General features: G+C 44.0%; 1 protein-coding gene across 1 annotated transcript; it reads right to left on the minus strand.

Moving 5' to 3' along the window:
• Positions 1–1,364: 1,364 nt before the first annotated feature.
• ncmap (non-compact myelin associated protein) lies at positions 1,365–19,491 on the minus strand. Its single transcript, XM_045723352.1, has 4 exons — positions 19,281–19,491; positions 6,253–6,359; positions 5,647–5,731; positions 1,365–2,245 (listed from the first exon to the last, which is right to left on the minus strand). Exons 1-4 carry the CDS (start codon positions 19,292–19,294, stop codon positions 1,978–1,980), a joined length of 474 nt encoding a protein of 157 aa, XP_045579308.1. The 5' UTR covers positions 19,295–19,491; the 3' UTR covers positions 1,365–1,977.
• Between the last annotated feature and the right edge of the window lie 1,819 nt (positions 19,492–21,310).

The raw sequence follows: 21,310 nt of genomic DNA on the forward strand, positions 1-21,310 counted from the left end.
AATGGAAGACGTTTGGAACCACTAAGATTTCATAGAGCTGTGGCCCCCCGGCCAAACTAAGCAATCGGGGGAGAAGGGCCTTGGTCAGGGAAGTGACCAAGAAACCTATGGTCCAGAGTTCATCTGTGGAGATGGGAGAACCTTCGAGAAGGACAACCATCTCTGCAGCACTCCACCAATCAGGCTTTTATGCTACAGTGGCCAGACGGAAGCCACTCCTCAGTAAAAGGCACAAGACAGCCCGCTTGCCAAAAGGCACCTAAAGGAATCTCAGACCATGAGAAACAAGAGTCTCAGGTCTGATGAAACCAAAATTGACCTCTTTGGCCTGAATGCCAAGAGTCACGTCTAAAGGAAACCTGCCATTATCCCTAAGGTGTAGCATGGTGGTGGCAGCATCATGCCTTGGGGATGTTTTTCAGCGGCAGAGACTGGGAGACTAGTCAGGGCCAAGGGGAAATATGAACGGAGCAAAGTACAGAGAGATCCTTGATGAAAACCTGCTCCAGAGCACTCAGGACCTCAGACCGTGGTTAAGGTTCACCTTACAATAGGACAACGACCCTAAGCACACAGCCAAGACAACGCAGGATTGGCTTCGGGACAAGTCTCTGAATGTCCTTGAGTGGCCCAGCCAGAGCCTGGACTTGAACTCGATTGAACATCTCTGGAGAGACCTGAAAATAGCTGTGCAGCAACGCTCCCCATCCAACCTGACAGAGCTTGAGAGGATCTGCAGAGAAGAATGGGAGAAACTCCCCAAATACAGGTGTGCCAAGCTTGTAACGTCATACCCAAGAAGACTGGAGGCTGTAATCACTGCCAAAGATGCTTCAAACAAAGTACTGAGTAAAGGGTCTGAATACTTATGTAAATGTGATATTTCATTTTTTAAATATATTTTTTACTGGCAAAAAAGTCTAAAAACCTTTATCATTATTGTAATGCGTGCGTACTGGCGGCAGAGAAGTCAGGCGCAGGAGAGCAAAGACTGAGAGCAATTCCGGACAAGAACATGGGGGAAACAGAGGGTTAAATTCACAACATGTAATTGATGGAATGGAAACCAGGTGTGAGGGAAGACAAGACAAAACCAATGGAAAATGAAAGGTGGATCGGCGATGGCTAGAAGGCCGGTGACGTCGAACGCCGCCCGAACTAGGAGAGGGACCGACTTCGGCTGAAGTCGTGACAATTATGGGGTATTGTGTGTAGATTGATGAGGGGGGAAAAACTATGCAATCCATTTTAGAATAAGGCTGTCCCGTAACAAAATGTGTAAAATGGAAAAGGGTCTGAACACTTTCCGAATGCACTGTAAATTAACGAAATGTAATCATATTCAAGCAGACACATGCACACACTTTTAGAAATATCAAGATTTATTTTCAATATTAATTTCAATGAAATAACAACAAGCAAAAATTATCACAGAATAGGGTGAGTGAAAAGTGCAAAATCCTTTGGAATCAAACTAATTGGAACTTATTATTTCATAATTGTATGCGATCTAGATGCTATCTAGATCTCCACAGGGATTCAAACCAGTATCGACTTTTCACAGAAACATTCTCATGATTTTTCCTGAAAACCACAACATTATTCAGATAAAAAATAAAATAATCTTACATCAGAATAATGTGAATAAATGTAAAACCCTGTGAACAACTTCCTCACAGAAATGTACACACACAGGAAAACTAGACATGATACCATGTTCATGCCGTTAATCTTGTACACATCTCTCCTCCAACGCTTGTCCTCATGGTTGTTGGTAGCACAGCTGCAAATGCACAGACAGCAGGATCATTTTGTTCATGTTCTGAACACTGTAGTCAAGAAAGCAATTGTTTATGTCCACAGGACTGTCCATGCATATTCATTGCGTTCCTATAGCACCACTTTGTTCATAATAAAGGTTTTCTTTTCAAGCATTATATGCTGACTTTGTCACCTGTCCAATAATTTAGCGGCCTGCTATGTATTCCCTAGTGATGGAGTATCATGTATGGTGACTACTGTCGAATCGCTGATTCTGCTTTGTTGCTCCAAGTTGTTTTGGTCCAGGCTGTTTAGTTCCACTCGGGGCAGCCGGAATCCATTTACGGACATACTACTTGACAGCGCAAAGCTCCCAGACACAGAGTTCCCCAAGGGCATGCTGGTCTGCACTGTAGAAGAGGACATCTTCTGTCGAGGTGGCCCTTTGGAGCCTGTACCCAGCACTCTGGACGCATGTGTTCGCCTGGTGAAGGGTAAAATACATATAAAGATCCATCTTAGGGCCCTGAGGTTTTCCTGATAATGTAACCTGTCAAAGCCCTCACTATAGCAAAATAGGTAATACATTGCATTTTAAAATTCTAGTTAATTTCTAATGACTAATCACAAAAAGTCAATACCATCTGGATTAGCAGAACATATACACTCAATAATACATTTGCTAACACATAATTGAGTTGTTATAGCACAGTTATTCTATGAGATCCATAACATTTTCTGAAGCATCAGGATCACTAGTGTGCAGTTTTGCTTTATATTCAGTGTTTTCAGTTTTTCTCCATGCACCTTGTAACACTATAGGTGTGTGAGTTTACTTTTCAATTGTACAGCCCTCGAAGAACCAATCGCACACATCTGTCGGAGACACTTGCCCGCTGGTCATTTTCGAGCATGTCAAACTTCCTCACACTCTTGTGAGTAGGGGAATGTGGTGAGATATCTCACTGATAATATCAGAGATATCTTGTTTTCATATCTAACAGTGGGATATGGACAACTCCCGTATCGCACATGCTCTCAGAAGAATGGACAGAATCCACCAAAGAATGCGCAGTCACGTCTAGCCGGTAGAACCTCATAAAAGGTTGAGGGGTTGCCAAACAAGCCGCATCGTACATCTCCTGCAAGGAGATTCCTTTTAAACAGAGCCCAAGAAGTAGCCATACCTCTAATGGAGTGAGCCCTCAGGCCTTTTGGAGGCTGTAACCCCCTTCCAATATAATAGCTTCCACAATCCAATGTGATAACCATTGATGAGAGAAGGGCCTTCCCTTGCAGGGAGGCATCCAGGACACAAAGAGTTGGTTGCTCTTGCTCAAAGCTCTTGTTCTATCCAAAATATATGTGCAACGCGCATACTGGACACAAACGGTGGAACCGCTCTTCTTTGGTCAAAGGGAAAGGCGGTGGGTGGAAAACCACAAGCTCCAAGGCAAGAAAATTGTTATTGCCCTGACCTTAGGCATCAAGGCAGGGTTGGGCAACAAGGAAACCTTGGAAAAGCCCCAGACAAACTGTAGGCACTCACTCTCTTTGCAAATGTAAAAACAGTGTTAAAGGACATATATCTCCACACTTTCCAGCAGCTAAAAAGTCTGGACGTAAGCGATGTGCCCCCTTCATGAAACAACATAACTGTATTGGGTGCGTGTTGGTGGGAGGGAAGTCAGGCGCAGGAGAATCGAACTTGGTATAAACGGAGTTGTTTAATCAGTGCTTCACAAAACTCCAAAACCAAAATTACTAAATAATAAAAAGTGGGTACAAAACCCGTCGTGCACCAACACATAATACACAAACAGACGATCAAACAATCTCCGACAAGGACATGAGGGGAAACAGAGGGTTAAATACACAACATGTAATTGATGGGATTGGAACCAGGTGTGAAGGAAGACAAGACAAAACCAATAGGAAAATTAAAAATGGATCGGTGATGGCTAGAAGGTCGGTGACGTCGACTGCCGAACACCGCCCGAACAAGGAGAGGGACCGACTTCGGCTGAAGTCGTGACAATAACAGGGGGTGTTTTCCCACCATGTTATTGTTTAAGCCTATATGACAGGCCGAGATAGCGGCTAGATAGACCTTAACAGTGGATAAAACCTTCCCCCTGTCCATAAGGTCCTGCAAAAAGCATAACACCTCGGATACAGAACATTGGTAAGGAATTATCTGTTTTTGGTCACACCACTTCTAAAAAATGCACCACTTGTTTCCATGCAGTGAGCGTGTAGAAGGGGCCCTGGCACTCTGCATAGTCAATGACTCAAAGAGGCAGGCCTGTCACATCCAGATTGAACCTCATGGGCCAGGCCCAGAGGGCCATGGTGTTTCAGGTGAGGGTGGACAATGTCTCAGTTCACTTGAGTCGGAATATCCCTGTATAACGGGAGTTGCCAGGGCTCGTCGTGCAGCAGGATAATGATCTCTGCTAACCAGAACTTGCCTGGCCATCGAGGGGCTACCAAGATGAGAAACGAGCCTTCTTCCCTCACTCTGACTAGAGTGGGGAGTATGAGGCTTATAGGAGAAGACGTGTTTCACCACTTGGGGATGGTTTCCATTCCCTGTGATGATGATTCCCCCTGGACAATAAGTCCGCTCCTACATTTAGCACTCCTGGGACATGAGTCGCACATAGTGAAAGTAATTGTGCTCTGCTCCACAGAACACTAACCTCGTTTTGGATGAAGTTTTCTACTTCAACGAGTCAGCAGCTCTGGATGTTCTACTTACCCCGGACCAGGCCCTGATCCCCGTGACTCGAAAGAGGAAGCGGCGGCAAAAGAGAGGCAAGCGAGGCGGCGAGATTACGTCGCTGAGCATGTACACCACCAATGCCCTCTGGCAAACGTGCAGTCCCTGGAGAAAAACTGGATGATCTCTGTCCGAGACTATACTATCAACGGGACCTGAAAAACTGTAGTATCCTATGTTTCTCGGGAGTCGTGGCTGAACGAGGACATGGATATACAACTCGCTGGTTTTTATATGCATTGTCATGACCGGACGGCAGACTTGGGTAAGGCGAGAGGGGGAGAGGTGTGTCTGTTTGTTAAAAACAGCTGGTGTGCGATCTCTAATGTTACGGAAGTCTCAAGTTTTTGATTCCCTGAGTTAGAATACCGTATGATAAGCTGCAGACCATATTATTTACCAAGAGAGTTTATGTATATTTTTCGTAGCTGTCTATTTATCACAGCGAACCGATGCTGACACTAAGACTGCACTCAACGAGCTGTATAGGGCCATAAGCAAACAAGAAAATGAAAATTCAGAGGCAGTGTTTCTCATGGCCGTTGATTTTAATGCAGTAAAACTGAAATCCGTTTTAACTCATTTTTACCACCATGTCACCTGTGCAAGTAGAGGCAACAAAATTCTAGATCAACTTTACTCCACATACAGAAACACATAAAAAGCCCTCCCTTTGGCAAATCAGACCATAACTCTATCCTTCTGATTCCTGCTTACAAGCAAAAACTCAAACAGGAAGTACCAGTGACGCAGAAGACAAGAGCAGAAAAACCTGCGCTTGGCGGCGCTACCTTGCAGCACACCTGTGAACAGTTGAACCTCAAAACAGATCAAGTCATGCTGAGCAGCCTAGAGTAGTACTCTTCGTGATGAGGAAGAGAGATGAGAATGACCAGAGGTCAGGCGAATGGCTCTTCAGTATGAGGGGAGGGGCTCATCTTTTTTGCCACTAGACCACTGTGTGATTGGTTCTTTGAGCTTCTAGAGATTCTGGTGAATCCCGCTGTGAGATTTCGAAACAAATAATTGAAAGGGAACCTGCAATGGCTGACTGTGTCACTGAGAATGTAATTGAGGCCTATTTAAATGAAATGCAGCCTGACCTGTTGTATGTCCTCAGGATGACAAGCAGTATGGTTAGAAGGATAATGATCCCAATGACAATGACAGCAATCATAGCCCCTGAACCTGGGAAAATGAGCAAAGAGGTAACAATGTTATTTATTTGTGAGAGTGAATGGTCATTTAGTATACTGTCATCAACATTAATTCGTCAGCCATCTTGCATGCTGCCTCTCACTGTTTATGGCATTGTTGATAGCATTGTTGGGAGGGATTGTAGATGTATCCTTTAGTGAACGGGTCGAGTTTCAGTTGTTACCACTCCCTTACAGTACATCTGATTAGATTGTGTGACGCACTGGGATGTTATTTATAAGCACATGCTTATCTTAACTAGGACTATAATTTCCTATTGATTTAAAATTTCATAGGGGAGGCGTTGTGTTAGATGATTACTACTACTTGGGGTCATTGTGAAACTATTACGAATAGTTTATTCACTTCTGAAATGTAACAAAAACTGCAAATAAAATTGTGTTAACAAACAGTTCTCACACACACCAGCCAGGTCACATACAGTACACATGCATGTACGCACACAACACACGCACGCACAGACACACGCACGTACACACACGCCCACTTACTCTGAGTGAGTATTTGTTCTTTGGACTTGGTGGTGATTGTGGTATTGGAGAATACTGTAGTGAAGTTGGTCACAGGTGAGACAGTTGAAGTCATCTTCAACAATATCCTGTGCAGACAGAGAAAACATGCATCTGATGATTCCGGGACCTGCAGTAAACCTTCACATTGATGATTAGGATTCCCTTTTACTACAGTTGGGTGCATTAAAAAGGTACAAACTTGTCATGCAAAGAGGATACTGTATATCTGCAATAAAATTCCACATTTCATACACTGCTCCAAAAAATAAAGGGAACACTAAAATAACACATCCTAGATCTGAATGAATGAAATAATCTTATTAAATACTTTTTTCTTTACATAGTTGAATGTGCTGACAACAAAATCACACAAAAATAATCAATGGAAATCCAATGTATCAACCCATGGAGGTCTGGATTTAGAGTCACACTCAAAATTAAAGTGGAAAACCACACTACAGGCTGATCCAACTTTGATGTAATGTCCTTAAAACAAGTCAAAATGAGGCTCAGTAGTGTGTGTGGCCTCCATGTGCCTGTATGACATCCCTACAACGCCTGGGCATGCTCCTGATGAGGTGGCGGATGGTCTCCTGAGGGATCTCCTCCCAGACCTAGACTAAAGCATCCGCCAACTCCTGGACAGTCTGTGGTGCAACGTGGCTTTGGTGGATGGAGCGAGACATGATGTCCCAGATGTGCTCAATTGGATTCAGGTATGGGGAACGGGCGGGCCAGTCCATAGCATCAATGCCTTCCTCTTGCAGGAACTGCTGACACACTCCAGCCACATGAGGTCTAGCATTGTCTTGCATTAGGAGGAACCCAGGGCCAACCGCACCAGCATATGGTCTCACAAGGGGTCTGAGGATCTCATCTCGGTACCTAATGGCAGTCAGGCTACCTCTGGCGAGCACATGGAGGGCTGTGCGGCCCCCCAAAGAAATGCAACCCCACACCATGACTGACCCACCGCCAAACCGGTCATGCTGGAGGATGTTGCAGGCAGCAGAACGTTCTCCACGGCGTCTCCAGACTGTCACGTCTGTCACATGTGCTCAGTGTGAACCTGCTTTCATCTGTGAAGAGCACAGAGCGCCAGTGGCGAATTTGCCAATCTTGGTGTTCTCTGGCAAATGCCAAACGTCCTGCACGGTGTTGGGCTGTAAGCACAACCCCCACCTGTGGACATCGGGCCCTCATACCACCCTCATGGAGTCTGTTTCTGACCGTTTGAGCAGACACATGCACATTTGTGGCCTGCTGGAGGTCATTTTGCAGGGCTCTGGCAGTGCTCCTCCTGCTCCTCCTTGCACAAAGGCGGAGGTAGCGGTCCTGCTGCTGGGTTGTTGCCCTCCTACGGCCTCCTCCACGTCTCCTGATGTACTGGCCTGTCTCCTGGTAGCGCCTCCATGCTCTGGACACTACGCTGACAGACACAGCAAACCTTCTTGCCACAGCTCGCATTGATGTGCCATCCTGGATGAGCTGCACTACCTGAGCCACTTGTGTGGGTTGTAGACTCCGTCTCATGCTACCACTAGAGTGAAAGCACCGCCAGCATTCAAAAGTGACCAAAACATCAGCCAGGAAGCATAGTAACTGAGAAGTGGTCTGTGGTTACCACCTGCAGAACCACTCCTTTATTGGGGGTGTTTTGCTAATTGCCTATAATTTCCACCTGTTGTCTATTCCATTTGCACAACAGCATGTGAAATTTATTGTCAATCAGTGTTGCTTCCTAAGTGGACAGTTTGATTTCACAGAAGTGTGATTGACTTGGAGTTACATTGTGTTGTTTAAGTGTTCCCTTTATTTTTTTGAGCAGTATATTAAAAAAAAAGTTTTATTACATAGGTTGTTAGATGATTGCTAATGAACTTGGCGTCATCCTGCAAGAGAGTGGTTATTGTTAGATGATTGTTAATGAACTTAGCGTTTGGTGTCACCCTGCAGAGAGTCTGTTACATTAACGACGTGCCTGCAGAATAGGCATTTTGAAATCTAAGCATGGAGCCTATTCAGTCATAGGAATTATATGAACATTGACATGAGTCAGAGTCATTAACTTACTACATTTTATGAGTTCAAGAGCCACCTGAGTAACGCCTGCCATATCCTCGCCAACAAAATGGGTGAGGGAAAATAGAGAAAGGAAGAGAAAGAGTGGACAGAGAAAGACAGAATACAAGTGGGTGGAATGAATTAATGAACACATGCCAAAAGCCACTGGAATGAAGTTGCCCTACCTTGGGCCCCCATTTAGGCTATACCTGAGCATGAACCATATTGTATAATGGAGTGGTGATGCAGTACCATGGAAATATCATCAATTATATTTCTATCGGTGATACTATGTGTTTCTCCTCGTTCCCGTGTCTGTATCGTTCATTTCCCAGAAAACAAGTTTCCAGTCGCATGTTTGACTGACGGGCCCTGATCAAAATAAAATAACCTTGTTTACGAAATATCCTCTGTCTGTTACCTTGGTGCATATTATACAACATACTGTACAACATATTGTGCATCACTCTAAACGTTAAACATCTATTTTTGCCTATCTGAAATGCAGACAATATGATGACATTGTGAACACCTACACTGTGAACACCTACATGAAACAAAATGTGCAGATGTTGACGAGCTGTGATGTCATAGTAGGTATGGATGAAATATTTCCGTGGCCTTCCACATGACAAGACAAAAGCTACAATTAGTCACCATATTTAAATGAATTTACTTGGTTACAATTATCTTATCTACGTATTATGTTGGTGAAGTGATCATCAATCATCAATTGTCAACAGTGTTGCAGCCAAAACACTGTTGAGAATGTAGTTACATAGATATACAGAACAGTACAGATGATACAGTCTCTTTTGGCACAAAACCTTCCCATTATTTCCTTTTGAAATTCCCTTTCTAAATGCTGGTTTAAAAACTGTTGTTGATTGAGGTGCTCGCTACAAACGTTAATAAATGTTTAACAGATTACTTATTTTTTGTGAGGAAATCAAGCACATTTTTATTTTATTTCGAGGGGCATCCGTTAAACATATAATTGAGTTTGTGTGGCTTTAGCTATAGACAGTGTTTCACTGAGTAGACACAGGACATGGATGTCTCTCTTTTCCTCTAGAGAATGAGTGTTTTGTAGTTTATCTTGTCTAGCCCCTTGTCTCGCTTTCACTCTGCCTCATTCATGATTTGACCTTTGACCAGATCTTTGTAGTAGAAAATAAGTATCAGATATATTTATAACAAGGAAGGAGATGGTAAACAGCGGGGAAAATGAATGAAGAAATGCATAATGCTCGAAGCATGGGTATTCTTGGCCAATCAAATTCACATTGTCGTGCTGTGTCATGCGGTTGCATAGCCATTCACCGCGCACTCCCTTCTAGAAAGTCAGTTTATGAGTCGAGAAACTGCGTATTTTCTTCAGAAGTTAATAATGTCATGATTTCAAAGCTACAGTGCATTAGGAAAGTATTCAGACCCCTTGACTTTTTCCACATTTTGTTACAGCCTTATTCTAAAATGGATTAAATAGTTTTTTTCCCCTTATCATTCTAGACATAATACCCCATAATGACAAAGCGAAAACAGGTTTTTAGAATTTTTTGCAAATGTATCGCAAAAAAAACAACAGAAATGCCTTATTTAGATAAGTATTCAGACCCTTTGCTATGAGACTCGAAATTGTCATCCATTTGTCATCCTTGAGATGTTTCTAAAACTTGATTGGAGTTGTAAATGAAATTGATTGGACATGATTTGGAAAGGCACACACCTGTCTATATAAGGTCCCACAGTTGACAGTGCATGTCAGAGCAGAAACCAAGGTCGAAGGAATTGTCTGTAGAGCTCAGAGTGTCACACCCTGATCTGTTTCACCTGTCTTTGTGATTGTCTCCACGCCCCTCCAGGTGTCGGCCATCTTCCCCGTTATCCCCTGCGTATTTACCCTTGCCTGTCCTGACCCTGTACCTGCCCGCCTGACCACTCTGCCTGCCCCTGACCCTGAGCCTGCCTGCCGTCTTGTACATTTGTCCCACCTCTGGATTACCAACCTCTGCCTGACCTGAGCCTGCCTGCCGTCCTGTACCTTTGCCCCTGTTGCTGATAACCGGATGTTCGTTTCTGACGCTGTCCGCTCCACGGTCCTGGAGTGGGCCCAGTCCTCCAGGCTTGCCAGCCATCCAGGCGCCCGTCAGACCCTGGCATTTGTGCGACAGCGCTTTTGGTGGCCTACTATGGTCCCTGACGTGTCCGCATTCATTACCACTTGCAAGGGGTGTGCACAGAACAAGACTCCTCAGCAAGCTCCGGCTGGTCTCCTCCAACCTCTGCCTGTCCCCCACCGTCCCTGGTCTCACATATCCTGGACTTTGTCATGGGTCTTCCCCCGTCTGATGGCAACACCGCCATCCTGACCGTGGTGAATCGGTTTTCCAAAGCCGCCCACTTAATTTCTCTCCCCAAACTACCCTCTGCCAAAGAGATGGCCCAGCTCGTGGTGCAGCACGTCTTCCGGATCCATGGCCTGCCTGTGGACATGGTCTCCGACAGGGGTCCCAGCTCTGGAAGGCGTTCTGCACCCTCATTGGGTCGTCGGCCAGCCTGCCCTCCGTGTCCCACCCCCAGTCCAATGGCCAGTCAGAGCGAGCCAACCAGGACCTTGAAACTACCCTGCGCTGCCTGGTCTACGCCAACCCCACCACCTGGAGCCAGCAGCTTGTGTGGGTCGAATACGCCCGCAACACCCTTTCCTGCTCTGCCACGAGCCTATCTCCCTTTGAGTGTTCCCTGGGGTTCCAGCCCCCGCTCTTCCCTGAGCAGGAAGAGGAGGTCGGCATACCTTCTGCCCAGATGTTTGTCTGCCGCTGTCGTCGTACCTGGAGGAGAGCCCGGTCGGCCCTCCTCAAGACCACCTCCAGGTATCGACGACAAGCGGATCACCATAGGACCCCGGCTCCCCAGTATTGTCTCTGGGAGAAGGTATGGCTGTCCACCCGGGATCTGCCCCTCTGGGTGGAATCTTGCAAACTGTCCCCCCGGTTTATCGGCCCTTTCCCCATCTCCAAGATCATTAGCCCCTCTGCTGTCTGCCTTCTGTTGCCCCGTACCCTTCGTATTCATCCTACATTCCCGTGTCTCAGAGCCTTTTGTCTTCTATTTCCAGGACCACCGCTCCTCCCCGTGTCGTCGATGGCTATCCTGATGGTTCGACACACATGGGGTTTCCAGTACCTGGTTGACTGGGAGGGTTATGGCCCGGAGGAGAGGTGCTGGGTCCCCGCTAGAGACATCCTGGACCCAGCCCTCATCGCTGACTTCCATCGCCGCCACCCCGGGTCAACCAGGAATGGGCCCTGGGGGGGGGGTACTGTCACACCCTGATCTGTTTCACCTGTCTTTGTGATTGTCTCCACCCCCCTCCAGGTGTTGCCCATCTTCCCCATTATCCCCTGTGTATTTATACCTGTGTTCTCTGTCTGACCCTGAGCCTGCCTGCCGTCCTGTACCTTTGCCCCACCTCTGGATTACCGACCTCTGCTTGACCTGACCCTGAGCCTGCCCGCCGTCCTGTACCTTTGCCCCTGTTGCTGTAATAAACATTGTTACTTCGACACTGTCACGTCCTGACCATAGTAAGTTGTTATTTTCTATGGTAGAGTAGGTCAGGGCGTGACAGGGGGTGTTTGTCTGTTTTTCTATTTCTATGTTCAGTTTCTAGTTTTGTATTTCTATGTTGGTTTTTGTTTGGCATGACCTCCAATTAGAGGCAGCAGCTGTCGTTGTCTCTAATTGGAGGTCCTATTTCAGTTGATGTTTGTCCCACCTGTTTTTGTGGGTGATTATCTTTTGAGTAGTGTGTTTTCCTCTCTGCGTCACGGTTTGTTGTTTTTGTATTTTCAAGTATTTAAGTGTATTGCATTCAGTTTCACGTTTAATAAATATGTGGAACCACAACCATGCTGCGCGTTGGTCCGATCATTCAAACAGCTGTGACATCTGGGTCTTACCTTGATACCTGATACCGAGACATGATTGTGTCGAGGCACAGATCTGGGGAAGGGTACCAAAAAATATCTGCAGCATTGAAGGTCCCCAAGAACACAGTGGCCTCCATCATTCTTAAATGGAAGAACCACCAAGACTCTTCCTAGAGCTGGCCAATCGGGGGAGAAGGGCTTTGGTCAGGGAGATGTCCAAGAACCCGATGATTACTCTGACAAAGCTCCAGAGTTCCTCTTTGGAGATGGGAGAACCTTCCAGAAGGACAACCATCTCTACAGCACTCCACCAATCAGGCCTTTATGGTAGAGTGGTCAGATGGAAGCCACTCCTCAGTAAAAAGCACATGACAGTCCGCTTGGAGTTTGCCAAAAGACACCTAATGGACTCGCAGACCATGAGAAACAAGATTTTCTGGTCTGATGAAACCAAGATTGAACTCTTTGGCCTGAATGCCAGGCGTCAAGTCTGGAGGAAACCTGGCACCATCCGTACCGTGAAGCATCATGCTGTGGGGATGTTTTTCAGCTGCAGGGACTGGGAGACTAGTCAGGATTGAGGAAAAGATGAACGGAGCAAAAAGTACAGAAAGGTCCTTGGTGAAAACCTGCTCCAGAGCACTCAGTAGCTCAGACTGGGGCGAAGGTTCACCTTCCAACAGGGCAACAATCCTAAACACACAGCCAAGACAACGCAGGAGTGACTTCGGGACAAGTCTCTGAATGTCCTTAAGTGGTCCAGCCAGAGCCCGGACTTGAACCCAATCGAACATCTCTGGAGAGATTAAGAGGATTCTCTTAAGAGGATCTGCAGAGAAGAATAGGAGCAACGCCCAAAATACAGGTGTAAGACTTGAGGCTGTAATCACTGCCAAAGGTGCTTCAACAAAGTACTGAGTAAAGGGTCTGAATACTTGAGTAAATATGATATCAGTTTTTTATTTGTAATAAATTTGCTCCATTTTCTAAAAACATGTTTTGCTCATCATTATGGGGTATTGTGTGCAGATTGATGTGGGGAAACAACAATTTAATCAATGTTAGAATAAAGCTGTGACGTAACAAAATCTGGAAAAGGTCAAGGGGTCTGAATACTTTCCGAATGCACTGTATATGATATTACGGAGAACAAATGAATAGTCTCACATCTCATGCTGGGTGGTTGAGCTAGCGCCCTATTGACCCCCATTTATCTGAACAGGTGCTTCAAAAGAGAACAAAATTTGCATTGGCTATAAAAAGCTGAAAACCCTGGAACACGGAAGATCAGACTCTGTTCCACTAGTACTGCTCCCGCGCACATTCTCACGCATACACACACGTGCATGCTCATATGCACGGATGCTTGCTTACACACACACACACACACACACACACACACACACACACACACACACACACACACACACACACACACACACACACACACACACACACACACACACACACACACACAGAGAGAAACAAAAAGCCAGCACCATTCCTAGCTGATTACATTCAAATGGATTCACCACCACAATTTCATAACAGCAATTATATTTTTTCCACGCTGGGAGCGTAGCTGCCTCTACTGATGCAAAGCCTAGTAGAACTGTTCAGGGGCAGGGGCAGGACCAGGGAGGCCCCACGTCTGCTTTCCATAAATTGAAACTACTGTCCAGAGTGATGAACATGTTGGCAGTGAAGTGTCTAGTCTCTGCTTCACAGCTATCAGCATAACAACCTCATAGCAACTTCCCCCCCGAAATAGTAACAGCCAATCAAGTTTATCAATTCATCAACCAATCGATTGGCCACTTATAATAAGCCATCCATTGGCTGAAAAAGTCAACTTCTACATAAACAGTATTTCTGATATATAGACACTAACCCTGAGGGAAAACTATGTAGCACATAGTTTAAAACACAAGCCAGTTGAGTATTGTCTCCATTGATCAGACCAGGGTCCGTATCCACAAAGTGCCTCAGAGTAGGAGTACTGATCTGTCCATACAATGAATAACATTGTATGGACAGATCCTAGATCAGCACTGAGTCTCCATACAGCATGGTCTCTAGCGAGTGAGATCATGTTGGATTTAACACTGTCACGGGTGTCGTAGGGTGTAGACCAAAACACAGCGGGAAAATGTATACTCATCTTCTTTTTATTTAGTGAAGAAGGAAAACACATACAACGTATACAAAAAACAAACGAACTGGACAGTCTCGTCAGGCACACAGCTAAACAAGAAACAATCTCCCACAAAATCCCATGAAAAACAAACTCCTGATTATAGGACCCTCAATCAGAGGCAACAATAACCAGCTGCCTCCAATTGAAGGTCCAACCCCAATTAACTAAACAAAGAACTACAAAAGACTAGATAGAACATAGAAATATACTAACATAGAACAATGACTAACAAACCCCGGACTAATAAATGAAATACCCCTCTACCTAAACACATACACAAAACACACCCTGAACCACATAAAACAAACACCCCCTGCCACGTCCTGACCAAACTACAATAACAAATAACCCCTATACTGGTCAGGACGTGACAAACACACAGATCTGAAGTATTTAAAAGTCTCCGTAGTGACTGACTTTATATTGTAAAAGAATCACAATTTAAGTGGGATATTATTTGCATTCAATCCAACCCTTATGAATCAACAACCATTCATGTCATCATGCTAGCCCTCATTTCATATTTCTTTACAGTGCAAAGAAGAACAATTATCCTATAATGCCAGATCCTATTCCTTCTCAAGATCTTTTGTTGACGTTCTCAATGCTTGGTAAGACACCCTTGCTCTAACAAAACCTCAATAACGTAATAGAAAAGTGAGTCGAAGGATCAGTGGTACACCTCCTAGGTGAACCATTCTCTGTGTTGCCCATGGGTAAGACTGAATCAAATAATATTGTTGTTATCCCATGCTAACTTAGGGTATATTAACGTGACTTAAGTTAGCATTTGTTGACAGCAGCCAAGTAAACAAATGGATTGCATGTCTCTTGTCCAAAGACTCCTTACAGGGTAAGGAAGCAGATGTGTAATTTTGTAATTTGGGTGAACTGTCCCTTTATCAACCATTTTTGGTGTTGCCCACGGTTATGATGCAACCAAGACAGTATTGCCGTCTCAGCCAGTATCTGAGATTTATTTAAAACCCCTCAGGTTAACAGAGTCCAATGCCCAACACTATCCTAACTACCTCTGTGACAGCCCGTGCCATATCCTACTAAGCAAGGTATAACTATAGGCTACGGATCTGATCCTGGACCTGCCTTAACAAACACAAAACAAACTAAAACCATGACAACAATATTTAAAAGCTGGCTCCAGACCAGTGCTTCCGGGTACTCTCTGCCTGGTGACAACACCCACTGCCAGGTTCACTCAGAGGTCAGCAGTAAGAATTTCACTTCCAGAGCCACTCTAGGATGACATCCCTTTCTGAGCTGGACAATCAGGAAGATAGGTGAAATGTAGTTTACGACCCCCCCACGCATGACTTTCCCATTAAACTCAACTGATGCCAGACAGAGAGATGTGATCTGTACAGCTGGAATTAGATTGGGCCATAGGTGCAAATAAACACATATCTCAGCCAACTGACAAATAGTCTTATTTTCAGAAACAGAAAAAATAGAGCAAGATTTACCTCAACTAATGTTTCCAATTCCAATTTTGCCACACTTCGTCTGTCTCCTAACTGCAGCAAACATCACACAACTCTCTCATGTTGACTCAACATTAGGTCATGGGCGATTACTAATGACATACTCTATTTATCAGCTTTGCTATTTACTGAGGTAACAGCCATTGATAACTAATGGATCACATGCTGTATAGGTGAGTCACGGGCATTCTAGGGATATTCTCTGGACGTTTGGAGATCAATAAGCAACCATATGCCATTGGTATTGAAACGTTGAGAAAATTTGCTCAACTACAGCACAGTAGGCCAGCAGTGACAAAACCTGGTTAAACTAGACTGAACACTGCACTGCATTAACCAGGCTAGCAATGACCTACCTTACACCTGAACTTATTCAACAACCAACCCACTGGGCAAAAACTGGTTGAATCAATGTTGTTTCCACGTAACTTCAACCAAAATCAATGTGATGACGTTGAATCAACTTAGAAAACTGATTGGATTTGCAAAACGTAAGGGCATTTCATTTTTTTTTCACCAAACTTTTAACCTACATTCAATGACACGGTGAAGTTTTTTGTTGATTTCACGTTGAATTCACGTTAGTTGACAAACACAACCAAATGGAAATCAAAACTAGACATTGAACTGACGTCTGTGCCCAGTGGGACTAGTCCACTGAACATAAACCCGACTATAAACTCTGACTTCAACTGTACCTTTTGTTCTATTTGCTGCTCTTCCTCTTTTCCATCTATACTTCTCTCTAACTCCTTCTGACCCTTCCAGCCGCATGTGTGTACTGTATGTTGTTCCACAAACCACAATTCCCCATTGTAAGTATAATATCCTCTCCATTTCCCTCTGCAAACAAATCATGTTTTATTGTTCTTTTCATACAATTGACTTCCAACAGACAAGCGCCGCAGTACAATTTAGTTTCCTCCTTTTTTTTAAATGCCCAGTTTTAACCCACAGTACAGTGAGCAACCTTAATCAAATGAAGGTCTGAGTCAATATTGAACCAGTCAGTATGGCACAGGTGCACCCAGTCGTTCCACTCTTCATATAAGGGCATGAAGCAATAACGTCAGCAATGTTCGGGTTCCTAGTTTTCCACTGCAGGTTTGATTAATTGTCACCTACAGCCAGCCCACTTTTCAGGCCCCGGAGGCTGGATCCTTGAAGAGCCCCATCTAGGCCCCAGGCACTCAACCATTTAAACATTGCCTTTACTGAGAGTTGCAAGATCACTGCTTCTAGAAGTGATGAGAATGTATTGTATCCAAATCCAAAATCAGGGTGATATTTAATCTTGCTATTAAGTTATGTAAAACATTAACAACTTATCTGTAATGGCAAAATGTATTAAATGTATCAACATAGGGATTTCTGGCACTTCCAGTATATCCACTGAGTTTACAAAACATTAAGAACACCTGCTGTTTCCATGACATAGACCTCATTAAAATGCAAATCAATTTATAACATTTTTGACATGCGTTTTTCTGGATATTTTTGTTGTTATTCTGTCTCTCACTGTTCAAATAAACCTACCATTAAAATTATAGACTGATCATTTACATTTAATTTTTTTTAAACATTTTAGTCATTTAGCAGACGCTCTTATCCAGAGCGACTTACAGTAGTGAATGCATACATTTCATACAACTTCATACATATCAGACATTTTTTTTTCTGTGCTGGTCCCCCGTGGGAATCGAACCCACAACCCTGGTATTGCAAACACCATGCTCTACCAACTGAGCTACAGGGAAGGCGTTTCTTTGTCAGTGGGCAAACATACAAAATCAGCAGGGGATCAAATACTTTTTCCCCCCACTGTATATATACATATACATTAATATGGAGTTGGTCCCTAGTTTGTTGCTATAACAGCCTCCACTCTTCCACACCGATCTCAACAAACTATTTCTGTATGGACCTCGCTTTGTGCACAGGGGTATTGTCATATCGAAACAGGAAAGGGCCTTCCCCAAACTGTTGCCACAAAGTTGAAAGCACAGAATCGTCTAGAATGTAATTGTAGGATATAGCGTTAAGATTTCCCTTCACTTCAGCCGACGCTTGGCATTGCGCATGGTGATCTTAGACAAACATTTATTTTGCTGATGTTTCTTCCAGAGGCAGTTTGGAACTCGGTAGTGAGTGTTGCAACCGAGGACAGACGATTGTTATGCGCTACGCACTTCAGCACTCGGCGATTCCATTCTGTGAGCTTGTGTGGCCTACCACTTTGCGGCTGAGCCGCTGTTGCTCCTAGATGTTTCCACATCACAATAACAGCACTTACAGTTGACCGGGGCAGCTCTAGCAGGGCAGAAATTTTAGGAACTGACATGTTGGAAAGGTGGCATCCTATGACGGTGCCATGTTGAAAGTCACTGAACTTTCAGTAAGGCCATTCTACTGCCAATGTTTGTCTATGGAGATTGCATAGCTGTGTGCTAGATTTTAGACACATGTCAGCAATGGGTGTGGCTGAAAAAGTCCACATTATTTTGTATATATTGGTGTATATACTGAAGAACTCAGTGACTTTCAACTCAATATCAGGAAGGTGTTCTTAATGTTTTGTACACTCAGTACAAAATATATATATATATATGAAATTGACTACTGATGTACAGTATGTGACAAAAATATATTTATAGGATTCCACAAAACGAGACTTCCAACGATGAACTGTGCCACCAACAAGACGTTCATCTGGTACGATCTAACACTATTCATTTGATATTAGGCACATATTGAGTTTATAAAACCACTTAAATATAGTGGAACTGTGTGTAGAATAGCATCCTCAAAAAACTCAAGGACTCGATTACCTTTTCTGTAGCAACTGGGGAGAAGCCAAGGACAGTGAATGGCAGGTCACTGATCTACTTTTAGAACAATACTGAGAGGAAGCAGTCTTCATATACAAGAAAATGTACACTATAGCTATGTACTGTAATTACACGGTACATTTTGTCATTTCAATGTGAAACAAATATGCTACATGGGAATAATTGTTGATTGTAAAATGTTTTTACTGCTTTCATAAGAAAGATCGACTGAAAGATTTCATCATTCATTCATCCCGTATGTTTTTGATTTTGATGACATATGTCATGACATGTTTCCAAAATAATAACAAAACATATTCCACCCTCTGTGAATGATATGATATGTCATGTCCAAGAAGTGAAAACTTATTTTCAGAAAAAGTCATCTCATAATGTTACCTTTGTCAGACTCTATCCCAAAGCATTGATCTTTCCCAGTCCCCTTCAACAATCAACGTGGTGATAAGCGCCTCAGTAACGTTACCTTAACGTTCCCATGAATCAGGTATCCGACCCAGACAGGAAGAGTGAGAACGAGACATCAAACTTTTTGTTTCAGCCGTATATGACCATTACAATAGCAGCGCAACTAGTATTCCAAATCCTTACTACCCCTCTCTGGAATGTCAGCTATTCTGGCTTCGGCGTTCCACCTGAGACTCACCTGCTGCATGTCGGTCGCCACGTCGTCTAGGACTTACCCCACCCCCCCCCCCCCCCAACCCCACCCCCTCCCCTTGCCAGTTCTAGCCCACTCCCAGATTAGCTTGTCTGTGAGTCAGTATAGTAACCAACTCACATAAAGACACCGCAGAGACCCAGCGGACTGGTAGAGATAAAGTATATGGGGAAGAAAGTGAGAGACCTTTGTCACTACTTTCCCTCTTTCAGATTGCTCACCTAACTGTCTCGGATTTTCTGTTCCAGACGTTTCTTCCTGGAGCCTCAGAAGAAGCACCTGGCCCCCACTCCCTCAGGCACAGGGGACATAGTCCACTCAGAAACCGTCGAAGCTGGGGGAGGGGATTGGAGTAGAGAGGAGGGGGCTACTTTGCCAAACGAAGTAGAAGAAAAAAATCTATTTGAAAGTGAAAAGCGTTCAAAAAGTCAGACGACCTGTAGAAACTACAGTGTTGGAAGAAGAAAAAACACAACAGAATGTTGGTTGGTTGGATGGTTTCTGTTGCTTCTCTGTGGAGTGTGTGTAGAGGATGGACGCCACGCTGCTTGGTAACTGTAATTCTGAGCAGCTGGTTTTTCAGGTCCGACTGCCTGGCCCTAGGCGTGCCTTGGCCACTGCTGCATGCATTGATTAAAACGACGCTCCTCCAGTCTCAGGGTGCCTGTCTAGCTATACCACTGCTCCAGCCTGCCTGCCTCAAATCCCTGGAGTTCTCAATTGCATCCAGAGGGTGCGGCTTTGTGTGTGTATCATTGTGTCTGTGTGTGTAGGTGCCCCAACCTCGAAAGACAAAAACCATTACAGTCCATGTAAGGATGGCAGCTATGCTGTAACTCTGTAAATGCAGTGTGTCTTTGTCACTCTCTGTGTGTGTGTGTGTGTGTGTGTGTGTGTGTGTGTGTGTGTGTGTGTGTGTGTGTGTGTGTGTGTGTGTGTGTGTGTGTGTGTGTGTCTGTATGTTCATTGTATGAAGTCTCTCTGAAACGTTCCATTGCCCGTAACTTCAAGGAATTAATGGATGTTTTGGATTGGTCACTAACTAAATGACTAAAACAATCAAAATAATGTAATGTAAAGTGCCTTCAGAAAGTATTCATACCTGACTTATTCCACATTTTGCAGTAATACAGCCTGAATAGAAAATGTATTACAATATTTTTTTCTTCACCCATCTACAGTACACACATTACCCCATAATGACAAAGTGAAAACATGTTTTTATTGAAACTGAAATACAGAAATATCTAATTCACATAAGTATTAACACCCTTGAGTCAATACTTGGGAGCGATTACAGCTGTGAGTCTTTCTGGGTAAGTCTCTATGAACTTTGCACACCACAATATTTGCACATTATAATTTGTTTTATTCTTTGAGCTCTGTCAAGTTGGTTGCTCATTGCTAGACAGCCATTTTCAAGTCTTCCCATAGATTTTCTTTAAGACCAAACTGTAAGCAACTCCAGTGAATAGTTGGCCTTGTGTTTTAAGTTATTGTCCTGCTGAAAGTTGAAGTTGTGTCCCAGTGTCTGTTGGAAAGCAGACTGAACCAGGTTTTCCTCTATCCCTAGTCCTTGCCAAAGACAAGCATACACATAACATGATGCAGCCACTACCATTCTTGAAAATATGAAGAGTGGTACTCAGTGATGTGTTGTGTTGGATTTGCCCCAAACATAACGTTTTGTATTCAGGACATAAAGTTCATATCTTTGCCACATATTTTGCAGTTTTACTTTAGTGCCTTATTGCAAAACAGGATGCATCATTTGGAATATTTGTTTTATGTACAGGCTTCCTTCTTTTCACTTTGTCATTTATGTTAGTATTGTG

This window comes from Salmo salar, chromosome ssa09, assembly GCF_905237065.1.
Source record: "Salmo salar chromosome ssa09, Ssal_v3.1, whole genome shotgun sequence".
Classification (NCBI taxonomy): Eukaryota; Metazoa; Chordata; class Actinopteri; order Salmoniformes; family Salmonidae; genus Salmo; species Salmo salar.